At 37.9% G+C, this 19,530-nt stretch overlaps 1 protein-coding gene across 1 annotated transcript in view; it reads right to left on the bottom strand.

The window, feature by feature from the left end:
• Window positions 1-6,695: 6,695 nt before the first annotated feature.
• gpc6a (glypican 6a) overlaps window positions 6,696-19,530 on the bottom strand; it is an 822,751-nt gene continuing 809,916 nt past the window's right edge. Inside the window, exons 7-9 of the mRNA XM_063048515.1 lie at window positions 17,677-17,813; window positions 15,507-15,682; window positions 6,696-11,474 (exon numbers count right to left, since the gene is read on the bottom strand). Of these exons, the coding sequence (XP_062904585.1) occupies window positions 11,272-11,474; window positions 15,507-15,682; window positions 17,677-17,813 (516 nt within the window). The 3' untranslated portion in view covers window positions 6,696-11,271. The remainder of the gene's footprint in view (window positions 11,475-15,506; window positions 15,683-17,676; window positions 17,814-19,530) is intronic.

Below are 19,530 nucleotides of genomic sequence, written 5' to 3'. Positions count from 1 at the left end.
GATCACAGCGCACTCACAAACCTCCTGACAGACTGAATCTTTGACAGGACAGTTTTTTCATGTTGTTGTTAGATAGAATGTTGAATCTGTCATGTTTTCCAGATGTTTGGTATTGATAAACTGTTGCTGAGATACGAGTATAAGTTTTCAGGGGTACGCAAATTAATAATACTACTGTTTTTATTTCCTCGTTTTTTACATTTGGGGTTGTTGGATTTTAAAGGGGGAGGAGTGTTGTAATGTGACCATTATTAAAGGTAAGTTAGTACTAATTAGGATAATGGGAGGTTCTACTTCCGTTCTTTTTACTTTTGATGTGCCTCGTATATAGTGTGCCTGCCATGCCGTACGGGTTGTGAAAGCCTTTGTATATACATAACAGTTTTGAAGTTTGAGATAAAGTTGTTTCTTTGGCATGCAGTTTAGAGTGTGCCTTTTTCAAAGTAGAAGTTGCTACAGCTACCTTTGAAAGATCATCGGAGTTTTATCTCACCAAACTGAATGGGATAAAAATTGCAACACACATCAAAGTTGCTGGTGAACGCAGCAGGTCAGGCAGCATCTCTAGGAAGAGGTACAGCCGATCTTTCAGGCCGGGACCCTTCGTCAGGACTAACTGAAGGAAGAGCTAGTTTTATAACGGTGGCAATCTCCTTCCTCTAGTGATAAAGCTGAATCTCTTCCCAGAAAGTACAATCAGAAGTAGGAAACCTGCTGAGTTTTCCCTCTTCTCAGTGGATACAAAATCACTCCAACTACCTAGCTAGATAACTCATCACAGGATGGAAATCAAATTGGCATCTCAATAGACTGTGTATCAATAAGCATATGTGCTCACTTCGAAGTATTCTTTCATTCTTTCACTTTAGTTGCATATTTTATGTATGTCTGAGTTTATTTATTTAGCGATACAGTGTGGAGTGGGCCCTTCTGGCCCTTCAAGCCACACCACCCCAACAATCCCACAACCTCAATTAACCCTAACCTACCCCTTCATGCCCTGACTAATTAAGAATCGATCAACTCCTGCCTTAAATATACCCAATGACTTGGCCTCCACAGCAATGAATTCCACAGATTCACCACCCTCAGGCTAAAGAAATTCCTCCACATCTCCATTCTAAAAAGACGCCCTCTATTCTGAGGCTGTGTCCTCTGATCTTAGACTCCCCATTATAAGGAACGTCCTCTCCATATCCACTATACTTTATACTTCATACTTTATTGTCGCCAAACAATTGGTACTAGAACGTCCAATCATCACAGCGATATTTGATTCTGCGCTTCACACTTCCTGGATTACAAATATTAAATATAAAAAAATATTAAAAATAGTTTAAATTAGTAAATATTAAAAAATTAAATTATAAATCATAAATAGAAAATAAAAAAAATGGGAAGTAAGGTAGTGCAAAAAAATCGAGAGGCAGGTTTGGATATTTGGAGGGTACGGCCCAGATCCAGGGCCTTTCAACATTAGATAGACTTCAATGTGATCACCCCTCATTCTTCTGAATTCCAGTGTGTAGAGGCCCAAATGCTGTTCATATGATAAGCCTTCCAATCCCAGAATCATTTTTGTAACCTCCTTTGAACCCTCTCCAACATCAGCACATCCTTTCTTAGATAAGGGGCCCAAAACTGCTCACAATACTCCAAGAAACTTTCCAAGGTACAAATCCATGGTCTCACAAGACTAACGGATGCCTATGAAAAACTCCAAGAGAGGCCTCACTTTATATTACATCCTTACTTTTATATTCTAGCCCTCTCAAAATGAATGCTAACATCACATTTCCCTTCCTTACCACCAACTCAACCTGCAAATTAACCTTTAGGAAATCTCAAGTGGACTCCCAGGTTCCTTTGCACCTCAGATTTTTTGAATTATCTCTCCACTTAGGAAACAGTCTTTCCATTTATCTCTTCTACCAAAGTGTATGACCATACATTTCCTGACATTCCACCTGCCATTGCTTTACCTTTTCTCCTAATCTGCCTGAGTCCTTTCGCAGCCTCTGAGCTTTTTCCACACTATCTGCCCCTCTACCTATCTTTAAATCATCCACAAACTTGGACGCAAAGCCAAATCATTTACATATAATGGAAAAAGAAGTGGTCCCGACACAGACCCCTGTGAAACATCACTAGTCACCGGAAGCCAAGCAGAAAATGCTCCCTTTATTCCCATTCTTTGCCTCCTGCCTATCAGCCAATGTTTTATCCATGCTAGTATCTTTCCTGTAATACCTTGGGCTCTTAACTCGTAAAGCACCCTCATGTGTGGAACCTTGTCAAAGGCCTTCGGAAAATCCAAATAGACAACATTCACTGATTCTCATTTGTCTACCCTGCTTATTATTTCTTCAATGAATTCCAACAGATTTGTTAGGCAAGACTTTCCTTGAGGAAACCATGCTGACTGTGGCTTATTTTGTCATCTGCCTCCAAGTTCCTTGAAACCGCATTCTTAACATTTTCCCAAGCACTGATATCAGACTAACTAGCCTAGAGCTTCCTTTCTTTTGCCTCTCTCCCTTCTTGAAGAGTGGAGTGACACTTGCAATTTTCCATTCCTCTGGAACCACTCCAGAATCTAGTGATTCTTGAAAGATCATTACTAATGTCTCCACAATCTCTTCAGCCACCTCTTTCAGAACCCTGGGGTGTACAGTGCTAACTGCTATGGTATCATGGCACCTAAACTACATACTTAACTACATTACATAGTGAAAATGTGCCATAGCATTTATGCTGAGACTCTTCATGAGGTTTTGGCCCAAAAGGTTGACTGTTTATTCATTTCCATAGATGCTGCATGATATGCTTAGCGTGTGTACTCTGGATTTCCAGAATCTGCAAAATCTCCCATGCTTATCATGACACTTATATTAAGGTTAACTTTATAAAAGCAATATATATACAAGATTACTCAAGTATCATTGAAATATTAAATGCACAACAGTAAATTTACGCAAAAATTGGTGCAACTGGTTGAAGTGCTTCTGCCATGTTTGATGGAATATTTTACTGCTAATATTTGTTTCATGTGCCTCCGGAGGCCTGAATTTGTGAACTTTCTTCATGTTGGCATTGCACATTGTATGTTAGTCTCCTCTAGCATTATACCAAAGTTAACCCTCCACAACCTGGATCAACACATTGACATCACGTGGAGCCTTGCATCCTTCATCCTTCAAGGACTCCATAAGGCGATGTCAGCTCATGGCCACCCATGCTGGAGCGGCTGTGGATGAGATGCCGAATCACACTCAGTGGAATATCCATCTCACTATAGCGGTTTTTCTGATGGTACTGAAGAAATGCTAAAAAAAAGGCAGAGCTTTCATCCGTTCAATGATGACTAGGTTCTACCCATTTACCTGCTTCTCAATTTCACAATAAATTAAAATGTTTAGTAGGTTAACCGCAAGCTCAGATTGAATCCCATGGCCTAATGTGGTTTCACTTTTGTTCTCAGCCTTCAGTACAATAGAAGCTTAATAGCATAGATTGAAAGTGGTTGATAGTATTCTTGGAGAAAAGCTATTAGGTACTTGTGGGTCTGTAATTGTTCCATCATTTAACAGTGCCTGTGTTGTATGTCCTGACAATCTAAAATATTAATCACAAAAAGCACTGTCCTATTTAATGAAATTATTCTATCCATTATTTTAATAGAAGTAATTTCAGAGAAATGAATACAGAGTGTATAATTTACACCAATGTCATTACAAAGCTCTCTTTCTTAAATCTTTATATCCTTTGTTATTCTCTAATATGTAAGTGACTTTTTTTCTCTATTTTATCCAATTTACCTTCACAAATCTATAAAACATCCTTGTGGAGGGTCCTTTGTAAATAATTATATTTGTAAACCAATGAAGGAAAACCATTGATTATATTGAAACCAAGATTTCCTTAATATTATTTTTCAATACTTTTGTCCAAACTTATTGCCTTCTTAATTTCTTCTTTAACTTCACTCTTACAGGCTATAGAAGTTTAAAGTATTCATCAAGATACCTCTTCAATGTAATGAGGGCTTCTCCCTCCCCTTGACTTCCTTCCAATTTTTGAATAAAAGTAATTATTCTAAACATTTTACTAATTAACTTGGATGAACTCTCTAGTTATCAACAATTCTGATCACTTGAACAAGGCTGATCATAATTTTATACACCTCAACTAAAATGCCTCTGATATCGACCGTTTCATGGAAAATGATGTCAACCTAGTCAGTTTTCCATTGTGTGTGTGAATGTATGTATGTGTATGTGTATATATACACATACACACACATACATACATTACACATCTTTATCCTGTTCTAATGCGAGCTCCCGCTTCTTAAGTTCTATGCATTAGCCATAATTGTACATACTCTGAATATGTTTTCCAAAATCGGCTTGGCAAGAATAGGCAAAGGATGATGGTATAAGGTGTTTTTCTGCTTGGAAGCTTGTGGTGTATTGCAGGGATCAGTGCAGCAACACACACAAAATGCTTGCGGAACTCAGAAATTCAGGCAGCAACTATAACAGGGACTAAAGAGTCACCATTTTGGACTGAGGCCCTTCAGCAGGACTGGAAAAGAAGGGGGCAGAAGCCAGAATAAGAAAATGGGGGGAGGGGAAGGTGTACAAGCTGGCAGGTGATAAGTGATCCCAGGTGAGGGACACAGGGGTGCACTAAGAAGCTGACGAGAGATAGATGGTAGAGGTAAAGGGCTGAAGAAGAAGGAATCTAGTAGGAGAGGACAGTGGACTGGGGAAGAAAGGGAAGGAAGAGGGAACCAGAGGAGGTAAGGAAAAGAGTGGGGGGGAGGGGTAACCCAGAATGGGGAACGGAAAAAGAGTGGAGGAGGGAGGGTGGAGAAATTACCATTTGTAGTAGCATTTCTATTCCCACATTCCTGAACAGTTCTTTAGTGAAATTCAGGGATCAATGCTGTAGGTCATGTTGAAAAACTTTTCTGAGGGGGTAAAGGGATGCCTCTAATGATGATATTCCCATGGGTGCAAGGGCATGTGACTACCCTCCCATGCCAATGAAATTAATAAGGCATAAAAGTCACCAGAGTATCAATGTCACTTTGCCAAATAGTGCACAATGTGGCTGCAACTGCCAGAAAAGAGCTGGTGATTAGTGGATCCAGAGGTGATGCTGAACTTTAACCTTCTAGTGTGATGGTTTTTTTTTTGCCTTGGCTCGGTTGGAACTAACAAAGCCATGAAAGTCTTTGTTTTCTGAGAGCCAGCTTACAGTTTATTATACCTGCCAAAAAATGTCAGTCACAGCGGATTGAACACATCAATAAGATGTCTTTAACTATGGTTTTCCGTCTATGGTCACAAACAAGTCATAATTTCTGGGAATGATAGATCTTTCTGTTGCTGAACAGGTGGTATTCCCTTTTGGAGATCCTGTTGCTACAAAGGTGGAAGTTTGCCTGTCACAGAGCACTCCTTACTATTGAGGCAAATCCATTACTCGTGGCTAGTTCCCTTGATTTGATATATTTTGGTTGCTTGGTTCTTCCATTATGTGGACATGGATATGGAACTGCTAAAACCTTTCTTTTCCTCCACTGAGCACAGTTACCACCTGCTCCTTGGGCTGGTTAAGGATGATGCAACACCCTGGGAAAGGTTTCACTGCTAATGCAATGGTCTTTCTGTAGAAGCAGTGTTTAGGTAATGGTTAGAGATAGAGTGCTCTGGAATGTGAGCTGGATCTTTTGTTCGGCACGAGATGGAGCGAGAAGATGCTGGAGAGAACCTGTTGTAGGATACGACCCCGAGAGGAGATTGTGATCGATGGAGCCAGGTGCCGAGATTGACTGAGGATTGGTGAACTGAGCTCCAACTGGTGCACATTTGACTGTTTAATTATAAAGGGCCCCTTTTGTTTTTTTTATTCCTTTTCTTTACTACCCTCCAGTTAAGATTCATAAATTCAATTCCTTTAATTCTATGCAGTGTGCTGTCTGTTGTTTCTTGGCACTGAGCTGTAACAGGGTTGCAAATTACACAGCATTCACACAAACTGGGGTTTGGGATGGGAGAGTCGTCTCCATCTCACGGGTTTGGCAGGACTGGAGTGTGTCTTCTCAGCCAAGGAAACCAGCGGGGTTTCAATGAGTCATATGATGTGGAAGTTATGATGATAAACTCAGAAGAGCACAGTAAGTAAGGGGGAACCATTTGCACTTGCAGGTAGTGAGGAAGATTAAGGTCAGCAGGAACCCATTTAACCTTTTGAACCTGTCCTACACTCCAATAAAATCAATGACTTACCTGCAGTTGCAAATGGGGTCAAAAGAGGAGGAGGTGTCTTTCTATAATGAAATAAACTTAGGATGTGAATGAAACTTTTCAACTTTGTCCTGTTTACTGTGATATCACTCCGGAGAAACATTGTATCATTTCTTAATGCATGTATGCATTTCTAAATGACGATAAGAGAGGACTGAAGTGTTCTCATCATCTAAAATGTAAACTAGATGAAAGATGAGTGTGCAGGTAACAGAGGTTGGAAAGAAATAACTGCATGGATGGTTTCAATGTTATTGATAATGAAGTCCACGGACCTGCCTGTCATTCTTCACTCCCTATAACATATACAGAAAGCTTAAACACTGCTGTAAAACAAAATTGCACATCTACTGACGACACAAATTGAAATGATAGGAACCTTTATTTGACTATTTGATACCAGAAAATAACATATCATATCACATAATGTTACATGGTCATATGACAGTTTGTGCACTGTAAACAAATAAACAAAATCATCAACCTAAGGCTGTTCACTCACCATCATAAAATAACTTTAGATCATACGATCTAGTTTCTGCATCATGATTCGGCGTTGATGATGTAATACAATGCATATTAAACTTTAATTTTAGAAATATTACAGATCTTGATAAATATCATTCTTCCTGAGTGTTCAAGGAAGTATTTAGAAAATTAAGGCTAATATGTGACCAAATGGAGATTACAAGTAGGTTTATGTCAAACATTTGCACTTAGTAATATGGCAGAACTTTATTGGTTAAAAACAAAATCAGTGAAAAAGCTGATTTGAGTAAAATGCACTGAAAAGAGCTTCCTACTCATATCGGCTTTATCAATGAGAAAAGTGAAGAGAGGTATTTCACCGCTAATGACAATGTGAAATAACTAAAAATTGCACTATGTTCTCAGACTATACCACTACCTGCATAGAGAGTAAAGACATACACACTTGACATTATATCCAGAGCCTGATAATATTGTAGGATGAAGCTTCAAAGGCTTTGGTGTCTCAAAACAGAATTTTATTCTTGCAGAAAGCTTTATAAATCCCAAAGGATAGCTTAGCCTTCATGAGGCCATTCAACCCAGGTGACCTCTGAATCCATCGCATTCCATTACTTGGTAAGTTGAAGAAAATTAAGTTTACCATCATGGTCTTCATGTGAAACACTGGACCACATCCTTCACAATTAATGTTTAGATAGTCTTTTAACCATAAACAATGAATAGCCAGTGTGGATAATGAATTCTCAAAACAGATGTTACCTAAGTATTAACTTGTACAGTAAAAATGCTGCAGTTCCACCTTGCATATTAATTCCCTTCAGGGCTGTTTGTTTTATCCGTCCTTCCGTTCGCTTTTCAATGCTAAGTTACAAAACCAGGCTAATTTTTCAATAGATAATTAAGACTCATATTCACCTTAGTCTTGGACATTCCACACATCTGAACAGAAAGCAGTTGATTTATTTTAAGTGGATGAAGGTCTATTGATGAACTTTAATTTGGATGTTAAATAGCAACATTTTATAGAAAGAATACAGATGAGATTTTTGTGTCATTGTTTTTTGTTGAAAATCAAAATCATACTCAAATTTGTGACTCTGACTTTGCTACAGATTATAGAAAAAATCTTTTTTTTGCATTCATACACAAAGATACATTAACACAATTATTTGCTCTTAATATAAATAAAAAAGTACATTAATTATAGTGAAGTAGGTGTGCCCAGCAGTTTCATGTATAGTCACAAGAACAAGGGAGTCATCAAACTTCTGTCCCATGCAAATCACAAATCAGCATGTTACTAAAAACTACTTAAAGTATTCTGTGCTCATGAAAATATAAAAACTGTATTTAAAAATCCAAATCTAAATGAAGATATCATGGACAGATGTTCCTACGGATCTCTAGAGAATGCAGGAAACAAGAAAAAGTTCACTGTTTTAGTAATTCCATTCCATTTTTCAGATAAATTAGCAATCCAACTCATTTAATTTCATAAAGATTTCCACAGCATTATTTTCTTATAAGAGTGTAGAATTTTGACCTCATTTGCTTGTAACAATGGAATTTAATTTCAGCGATGGAATACAAGCAGTCACTCCTATACTGCATATTTTCTGTAAATGATTGCAGACAACCTTCCATTCCCAGCACTTTTTAACCTTACATTCCATATAATACATCTTAGACTAGCCAGCTTTCTACACTTCCGAGAGCATGGGAGAAACAGTTCATGAAACAATTTGACAATTTTTTTCTCGATTTGTTTTTTTAACATTCTAGTTATCTATGCTAAAGATTGGATAATTCTTTATCCCAAAATCCACAAACTATTATTTTATAACAGTGGAGCAACTAATCTTTATAACCTTGGTTGTGATTGAACGTCTTCAGCTTGTTGGAATGTCAATTTGAATTCCATTTTTCACCCACCCTTTGAAATTAAAAGAAAACTGCATGTCTACATCAGACTATTAAACAAATACTTGTCAACTGTGGAATTCAATTGCTTTAAATAAATCCTATTCTAGTCCTGAATCCAATGCACAGAAGGAAATTCATACCCTTAAATATTTGCCTCACAGGATTTACTGTGGAATCTTCTGCTTTGTTCCCTTTCCTCAGACGTTTTAATGATAGAATTTAGGAACTAAGTAACTTGATATGTAATTGGCTGTAGCACCAATTATGTTCTGAGCCTTATCCACCCATGGTTATATTCATTAATTATTTTGCCATTTGTATTTAAACTGCAAGAGTGATTGACAGCATTTGAGTATTTTAGCCAGTAGAATCATTTAATACTTCTGAATAGAAGCAATATTTGCATCACAAAGTTTAAATCAGTTAGCTCTTTGGCTGAAATAAAAACACTAAATAAAATAAATTGATATTGTGAGATATTCTGACAGACTAAATATGACAAAACGAGGGTAGAAATTTACCCCTGGTCCCATGTGCTAAATGAATTGTCTGCTCATATTATTCATGTTACAGTAGGTTATATATGGTATTCCTGCTTTTGGAATTTGATTCCATTAACTTCAATGTAATTCTTATTTACCCTTGCTACTTACAGGAGAGTCACTATCTAGGGAACAAAGATTTCACAATACTAATGCAAGTTTGTTCTATTGACTTGATTGGACTGTCTAAATGGGTGGTGAAAGTAATGTCAATCGTAACTATTGGAAGGAATTCTGCTTGGAAAAAAAACATCTGCAGAACTATTTGTAAAGACAAAGGAGTGGAAATAACGGAAAGCTTTCAAGATATGGCACAGGTACAATGAGCCAGTGTCCCCCTGTTCTGTTTTGTTCTTTAATTCTCTAGCACAATAAAATGATCAGAACACAAGAAGTTGTTCAGAATTTTTCGAGGAGAATGACTCTAGATGTGTCCAGCATAAAAAACATTAAACAATTTATGATCATAGTTTACACACAAAAATAACACTTAATTGCACCATTTCATCTTTGATGTAATTGTTTGGAGTATGAAGGATGCAGTTACGTTCAAATAATCTGACATTCGAAATAATCTTTGGTTCAGCACATTTTCCCATAGTTCAAAGCTATGTTATCAACATTATATCAGGAACATGTACACATCTTGAAAGCCCCATAATGTGTTCAAAGTGCTGAAGGGCATGGATTTTTATTTTGTCTTTAATGGTACATGTTGTGACTACAAAACTCTAGGATTTTCCCCTAGACTCTTTCTCAGGAACAGAAGCTCTGTATCACTATTACAGATTTACTGTACCTCTGTCACAGAATGTATCAGAGAGAAAAACCCATACACATGTCAGACAATCTCTCTAGATGTAAGTGATGCAGACATTGACCAATTGCATTAAATACTGGTGTTTCAACAGTGTGAATGTTCCAGGACTAAAATTGTGCTGAGCATTGGAGATACAATAACATGCAGGTAATGTAATTACATTTAAACCCTGAGCTAATACCTCAAGTTATCTGTATTTTAATGTAGCAACCGATGACTAGTGCTAGGATGAAAATTTGAAAATAAAATAAGAATTTCACTTTTTGGAGATTTTCAGATGGCTTGCAGTACCACTTTGCAGAGGAGCAAAGCAACAAACAAGTGGAGAAGCGTTAGGGAAAATCAGGCGCACTGGTATCACTCAATCAAAATCAGCAGCAAAAATCCAGGAAAAGGAAGCTAATCATATACTTCAACATGAAGGTCAGAGCTCAATCTTCCTGGATCTTTCTTCTGCTGTGATTGGCAAATGACTCATTTTTTTAATTATTTGTATATTAATAAATTCCATCAGTGTCTACCAGAAATCATGTAGTTTTCAAATACTTGTATAGTCACTTGTTCTCTAGGCTCTATAATACTCCAATATTTCCATTTTATAGCTAATTTTAAATGCACCTGCCCACAAAACATTTTTCTTATTTTCTAAAAGACAACCTGAATAAAGTTGTCGGATGGATGAGGCAAACTGTGCTATTAAACTACCAGCCTTCTTGAATCATATAACTACTGCTGTAACTGAATTTCATTGTACGTCGATGTCACTGTAGCGATACAATAGATACACCATTTTGCAGCATTCTTTTCACTTTGTGGTAACTGTAAAAGTAAAACTTAGATATTAAAATCTTACTTAGTGTACAAATCAAAAGTTTTCATTGAATCTCATTTTTGTTCGGTGCATAAAATAAGCAGAATGGATGATGAATCCGGAAACAGTCCCAACTGCAGGCAAGTAACTTTCAGGGTGTTTTTTTTTTCTATGTGAGGTCTGAGTCTTGCACTTGTAGACTGTACCTGAATGGCACCTGGTGGTCTTTGGATAAAATGGCAACAGGCTGCAGTGTCTCTTTCTGCTTCAAAACTGGTACCATTCCAAGATGGAGCTGTGTGTTTGATGATATATCCAAAAGTAAAATGGTGTTTGTTCTTTAGTGTCTCTATTGCATGTCACCGATTATCTCCACTGTCTTTGTAGTACCAGGAGTAGAAAGATGACGAGTGTGAACAACCAATGCAGGCAGGGTCTGACTGCTGTGGATCCTGATGGCTCAATCTTCTTTGGCCCTGGTGGAGCCTCAGTGGTTGAAAAGTCAAATTCCGGAGGACACAGTTCATCAGTGCAGCCACTACCACTGCCTGAGCCACTTGCCTCGTCAACTGAAAAGAAAAATGTTTCCAGTGAAAATTAAATATTTAAGCTGAATAACCTCCTATAAAGCTTGGCCTGAAAGTCCTTGGAACTTTTGCTGTTCTGATGATAGTCATTAATGCCAGCTACTAAGAAAAAAAAACATCAGAACACTTGATCACAATAGCAATGGCAGTTTGGACTGGGGCCAGAATATGGGCTTGTAAAATTAGAGAGAGGTTTTTTAAATTAACAAAGTATGATCTTTCCTTTTATAGAAGGAGTGTCATGGTTTTACCCCATTCCTTATTTCAATACTCCCAAACAACTCCCAGAACTCTAATAGCATACCAAACTGGAGAACAGATCTTCAGTCTGATTTTAAGACTGGTGATGGACATTAACTAATTAAATCATACAGTATGAATGTGTAATGTTGTAGCAGTATCAATCACAGCTCATCTCCAAATCAAAGGGTTGTGAGATTCTGCCCTCTTACTAATACTTGAGCATAACATCAAGGTTAACATTGCATGGCAGTCCTGAGGGAGGATAATTAGAAGAGTCACAGAGCAATACAGCATGGAGACAGTCATTTCAGCCCAACTCCATGCCAACCATGGTGCCCACCAAGCTAGTCCCATTTGCCCACATTTGGCCCATATCTCTCTGACCACTCCTAACGAAAGGGCAAGTAGGTAATTGCGCTGCCTTTCTGTGAAGATACAACCAAAACTACATTTACACATTCAGATGCATTTAAAGATCCCTAAGCACTCTTTTGAAAAACAGGAAGAGAGCTATCCTTAGTAACCTGTTTAGTATTTATTCCTTAACCAATATCACAAAATTTGGTTACCTGGTCACTATCTGAATACTGTTTATGGGAGCTTGCTATGCATAAAATGGCTGCTGTATTGTGACAGGCACAACAGCAATAAAAACACTTTATGATGTGTTTCTTCAAGAAAGCTTGATGTTGTGAAGGATATTAAACTTATGAACAGCAGAAACACTCATCTGACTAGGAAACTCTAGATTTGTGCTTCTTAACTTTAATTAACGTAAACACTGTCCAGCAACATCCCCCACCCATCTGCACAATAAATTAATCTTTGATGAATCTTGCAATCGAGCTGATTAGTTTTCTCTGATTGCCCTTTCTGCTTTCTTCCTTGAATATCGATCCAAATATTTCCCTCCCTCTTCAGTCTTGGGGTGTCATTAAGCCTTTGGAAAATAACAGCTACTACCTCCACCGTTTGCTCTCAGCTTGTAAAGTATCTGAAGGCTGGGCCACTTTTCCACACTGGCTTCATTATCTGAAGGCTGGGCCACTTTTCTACATTGGCCCAGTTACCTTTTTCTGCAGCTGTATTTATGTTCAAAACTTGCTCTTACTTAAAAAGGAAGTCATGCTGAAGGATGCATACAATTCAAAAAAGCATCATCGTGACAATGGTATGTTACAGTCAGACTTTAAAAAAGCTTATTTTGTGAACTGAAGGTTATTCACACTTGATGTGAATATATTATGATGAGGATTCATTCTGCCCACTTTCACTGATAGTAGGGAACATTGCCCATAGGAAACAAGTACCTATTCGTACTAATACTGGAAAAATATGACCAGCAGATAACAAACCTTTCCCATTATTAAATGTGTCACTGTTTCATTTTTTAGTGGGAGAGTAGTTGTAATAGGAATTGATATATTATGTATTGTGCCCAGTCTGTTTGCATAAATTGTGATTTTTGTCATTTTGAAATACATTTTGTCAAATAAAACAATTGGTTTACATCACTGAAATGGTGAAAGCCATGAACATATGGGGCAGATTAGGAAAGGTGTCAGATCTGTGAATAGGAAAATCTTCTAACTAATGTTACAGATACTGGAATAAAATGAGTGAGTTCCATCCTCCTACTGAAGGCCAGTTAAGCTTGTTATTTTTCCTTGGTCAAACTCTGTGTTAGCACACAGTTTTCTGATCCAAAGAGTTACTAGTTTTGCATATTTTGCTATTCATAGCTCCACATTTTCTAATTCCTACTTCCCTTGTGAATCCTGATTTCCATTTCTTTTCATAGAGTCTTGTAGCAATACAGCACTGATACAGGCCACCTGGTCCAACAACTCCATACCAACGACAGTGCCCACCCATCTAATCCCAATATCCTATGTTCGGCCAATATCCTTCAAAGCCCTGACGCTACATGTACCTATCCAAGTGCCTCTTAAGTGATACTATTGTACTTGCCTTAATCGCTCTCTCTGGCAGATCATTCTGTATATTCACTCTGCATAAAAATGTTGCCCCTCAAGTCTCTTTCAAATCTTTGTCCATTACACTAAATCTCTGACCGCTAGTTTTGGACACCCCTACTCTGGAGAAAAGACTGCTACCATCCATGTTATCTATGCCTTCATGATTTTATAAACCTCAATAAGGTCGCCCCTCATTATCCAGTGCTTCAAGGAATGAAGACCCAGCTTGATCTACCTCTCCCTATAAATCAGACACTCTAGTCTTGGCAACATTCTTACAAGTCTCTTCTGCACTCTTTCCAGTTTAACCATGTCTTTCCTAACACAGGGTGAGTAAAACTATATACAGCACTCCAATTGGGGGCCTCACCTATGACTTGTGCAGCTGCAGTAAATTATCCAACACGTGCTCAGTGCTCTGACTGATGAAAGCCAACGTGCTAAATGCCTTTTTCATCACCCTATCCATCTGTGGCACCACTTTCAACAAACTATGCATTTGTACACCTGGATCCCTCTATTCTAGTACAACCCCACCACTTTCAACAAACTATGCATTTGTACACCTGGATCCCTCTATTCTAGTACAACCCCTACCATTCACAGTAAAAGTCCTTTGCTTGTCTGACTATCCAAGTTGCATCACCTCATGCTTATCTGTATTGAAATCCATTGCCCACTTGTTGACCCACTTTCCTAACTGATCAAGACCCCCTTCTTCACTAACAACAGCACCTATCTAGCCTTGTGCATGTGCATCCAAGTAATCTATATAAATAATGAATAAAAAGTGTTCCCCACAGCTGACCCGTGCAGCACACCACATTTCACTGACCTCCATTCCCAGCAACAACCTTTAACCACCACCCTCTGCTTCCTATCTCTGAGCCAATTTTGAATCCACCTAGCTCTCCCTGGATTTCATGGGACATAAACTTTCAGGCCAGTCTTTTATGTGGGACCTTATCAGAGTCCAAATAGACAACATTCACTGCCCTACCCTCATCTACCATTTTTGTTACCTCTTCAAAAAATTCTAAAAGGTTCATTATGCACAACTTCACTGCACAAAGCCATGGTGTCTCCTCCTAATCATATTCTGTCTTTCCAAGTGCTGGTAGATCCCTCAGAACTCGCTGAAAAAACTTTCTCACTACTGATGTCAGGCTGAATAGCCTAAGTTCTCCAGATTGTCTTTATTACACTTCTTAACAGATCTACATTAGACACTTTCTGGTCTTTGGGAACTTCATCAGTGGATAATTATGAAGCAAACATTTCCCCATGGGCCTCCTCTCTTTCTCCTCTCACCTCCCACAAAGTCCAAGGATGCATTTGGTCAAGCCATGGGGATTAATTCACCTTAATACTCTATAACGCTTCAGATACCTCTGCCCTGGTAATATGAATATTCTCCAAAACATCTCCTTACTTGTTTCCCTTGCCTTTTGAGCATTATCATTTTTTTCCTCAGTAAACACTGGGAGAATTACTTGTTAAAAATCCCACCCATCTCAAGCCATTCCTCGGTCTCTCAGATTCAGATCCCCACAGAACATAAATGCTGTTTTAAAAAGGCATTGATTAAGACATGGATGTATAATGAAAGTAACAACACCTGATCTCAACAGGCTGTCTTCATAACCTGCAGCCCAATTCAAAAGTTGTGACTATGGCTATCGATTTGACATGTGCATAACAGTGTTTTTGGAACCCAAGAGATGAACAAATTTTGACCAGTAGAAATAGATCCTCCCATTTACTCTTATCTATGATTGAAGATTGTGCTTACTTGAATCTTGGAAGTTTACATCATTGCCATTATAGGCATTTTTCAGTTTGTTTGTCATCACTCGAAGTGCCATGATTTGCTGACGAATCATTGTGTCCGGTCTAGTGATGTCCACTTCTACTTCTGGGTTGTTAATCTGATTAGTTAGACCGTCATTCATTATTTCAGGCAAGTACCTGCAGATTTGAATTATTGCAATATATAACTTGGGATTACAGAGCACTGCGATTGATTGATATGACACATTTACTCCAAAGCCGATTACCTGATTTTATAATGAAAATAACATTTAAATGCTCTTCTGTAAATAGCATACACAAATAAAAGGTCTTCATTTGTGTATAGCAAAGAAAGAAACCAGTAATCTAACAGCATAATCTTATTTAAATTAAAATTACAGCTTACTCTCTGTAAAAGTCAAATCATAAAATATGTGGAGATTTTATCAAATAAATTTCTACCTCTCTCTGGTTATCAGAAAATTTAGATTGAATATTGCAATTTGGAGATGTATAACAAAATATTTCATACATCATTTACTTAAACCAAGTATGTTACAATGATGCACATCTGCAATTCCTTTTCAATAGACCCATTATGTAAAAGAAAATGGTAATGCCTTCTGAAAATTTACACCTCAATTTTTTTGCTAAAATAGTATATTTAAATAAATTTAAATTAACACATTTAAATACTCCATAAAATAGAAAAAAAGCAGCAAATACTATTCACATCTACATTCATCACCTTGTCAATGGACATTAAGATTATAATTGAAGAGCTTTTAGAAGTGGATTATGAACAATTTATAACAACCAAATGACACAAAATCACTTCCGATATTCCACTCCAGCTCATTTCTTTTTAACTGTTTTTACAAAACTGGTGACTCTGCAAGATAAAAGGAAGCAACTAATGATAAACCAACTAAAATTCAATCACATCAAAAATTACCTAGACACAACAGGTTTACATTTATTAATATCTGGAAAAGCCTGAGTTTAATCTCCTCCCTCAGTGCCATCACAAAGCTGGCCTGTTTTGATCACATAGATTTGAAACTCTAAATTTGAAATGGAATGTAACCCATTTTCAGATAGAAACTGAAAGTACATGATGAGTCTGATTCATAGTGGTGCATAAACACTGCAGATTTACATCATAATGTTAATTTGAAGCAGAAGTCCATTAATATTAATTATGGTGTATGCTTCAAATTTGATCCTAAGATCTGATGCCCAAAAATTAAAATTTAATCCCAGTGTAACCTCCACAGACAACTGCTGTTCAGTAGGTGGCTTCTCCACTAATATCTTCCAAAAAGTGGAGGTGGAGCTTACTGTCCTTACCTCTGATTTTGATGACACCAGAAAGACCTGTTATAATATGTGGTCAGTAGCACATTGCTCATTTATATTCTGAGTCAATCTGGAAGCCTTTTGTTCATTGTTTCTTTAATCAGAGTTTGTAGATTTTGTTCAAATTTAGGATTAAGGTACTTTTTGAAAGACAAGATATAAATTGACAAGGTGAAACTCTGCAAACCCATAAAATCTGTCAGGTTTGGCAAAAAGGCTAAAATCAGGAGGAAGGCTGTGAGGGCAGAGGATTCATTATACTGAAGATGAGATGCACTAAACATTGATTATTGCCTTTACTGGAAATTAAGTGAGTACACAGGTTAGAATCCATTGAACTCTTGGGACATTGATGTCTCAACTGAATGCAGGACAATGTTGGAAAAGTCTTTGTGAAAACCTGCAGAGCAAATATCACCAATAGTTGTCACTTTGTGATACATTCATGTGAATTGCAAATGAACTTAAGAGTTTATTTTGACTCTAACAGGAACCTGTGATTGAAATAAAAATAATGTACAACTCCCCACTTAGTTTAGCAAAATATTGAGTTGTGGGTTGAATCTAATTATTCATCCTGAAATAACATTGTCATCATCATGCATTTTCAAGGTGAAACTAATTGGCTCATTTAAGATTTATTGTGATGACATTGTACATTTGACAATTCTCAACTCCATCTTTACACCAGCTATATTCAGCAGCTGCCAACACCCAGTGTGGCCACCAGTGAGTGAATTAGCTGGAATCATATGCCAGATGCTGATTCCTAATGTTAATCAGATGGGAAGGTGTCATCTACAGTATCTCACCTGCCTTTGGTGTGTCCATTCCAGCATTCTTCTTCATCAGACACACCAGCTGTCACCTTAACATCATTACAGATGTTATAAGGCAGTGTGGACCAGAACTTCTTAGCCAGCTTCAGTTTCTCCTTAATGTCAGTGACCTTAGAAGTAACAAGAGTAAAGGGCAATTTAATCGACTTTGTCAACAACTGAAAATTAAAAAATTAAAGATATAAAGTTACAACAGCCATCAATAAATCAAGCATTTTTCACATAGAAGCTTTGAATAATCTTTGCTTTTTATCTTAAGGCTAATCATTCCCTTTGGTAATATATCATTTAATTCAAATCATATGAAAGATATGCAGGAAAATATGCTTAAAATATCCTTTCCATGTAACTTTTTTAAACTATAATTTTATGTAGTTCAACCTTTCTGTCTATATTTGGCCTCAATAATGATATTCAGTAAAAGATTCAGCTGCCTTTACAAACAAGGGAATAATCAACATTGTTCAGGGAAACAATCATTTATCTCATAATGCAGTACATCCAGTACTTTATCTGACCACAATACCTGTCTATATTAATCCTGACCCCAGTGCCCATGCTGACCACAATCACTATCTATACTAATCCTGACCCCAGTGTCCATGCTGACCACAATCACCATCTATACTAATCCTGACCCCAGTGTCCATGCTGACCACAATCACCATCTATACCAATCCTGACCCAGTGTCCATGCTGACCACAATCACCATCTATACCAATCCTGACCCCAGTATCCATGCTGACCACAATCACCATCTATACTAATCCTGACCCCAGTATCCATGCTGACCACAATCACCATCTATACTAATCCTGACCCCAGTGTCCATGCTGATCACAGTCACCATCTATACTAATCCTGACCCCAGTGTCCATGCTGACCACAATCAACATCTATACTAATCCTGACCCCAGTGTCCATGCTGACCACAATCACCATCTATACCAATCCTGACCCCAGTGTCCATGCTGACCACAATCACCATCTATACTAATCCTGACCCCAGCGTCCATGCTGACCACAATCACCATCTATACTAATCCTGACCCCAGCGTCCATGCTGACCACAATCACCATCTATACCAATCCTGCTTGCCTCATGAACATACATGCTGGCCGATATTTCATGGCCAATTGTTTCAATTTATCTAAAACAACTGAGTGTTCACATTTTTCCTAATACCAGATAATTTCCGAAATTGAAAGAGAAAAGGAGAAAGATCTTTCATTCCTGGGGATTGGTTTTCATTCAATATGTGACTGACACAATCTCTGCAGAGCTGCATAGTAACTGGACCAAGTAAAGCAACTGTGGTCTCCAGGAAAGGCCAAGGTGATCATCAGCAAGATAAGATCTATTATCTCACTGCCCATCCATCATTATCTTAGCTCAAAGTTCAAAGTAATTTAATTGTCAACGTCGGTAAATCATGGGCAATCTTGCAAACCATAGGAACACAATAGAATCCATGAGTAAACCATACGTAATAAAGACTGACAAACATCCGATTTCAGAAAAAAGAACAAATCATACAAATAATACAAAAAGTTTACAAATAATATATTGAACCTGAAAGTGAGTCCACAGGCTGTGGGACAGTTCAGTGCTGAGGAAAGTGAAGGTGAGTGAAGGCTGTGGAACAGTTCAGTAATGAGGCAAGTAAAGCCAGTCCTGGAGCCCGATGCCTGCTTCTGAACTTGGCAGCGTGGAACCCAATACTCCTGCACCTCCCGCTCATTGGGAGTAGTAAGAAGAGAGGGAGACGTGTACAATGCAAGCAGACGGGATGGACCCAGATGGGGCGGGGGGGTTCTTGTCTGCC

The sequence above is a fragment of the Mobula hypostoma genome, chromosome 5 (genome assembly GCF_963921235.1).
Source record: "Mobula hypostoma chromosome 5, sMobHyp1.1, whole genome shotgun sequence".
Lineage (NCBI taxonomy): Eukaryota > Metazoa > Chordata > Chondrichthyes > Myliobatiformes > Myliobatidae > Mobula > Mobula hypostoma.
This window is presented reverse-complemented; position numbering and strand designations above follow the sequence as displayed.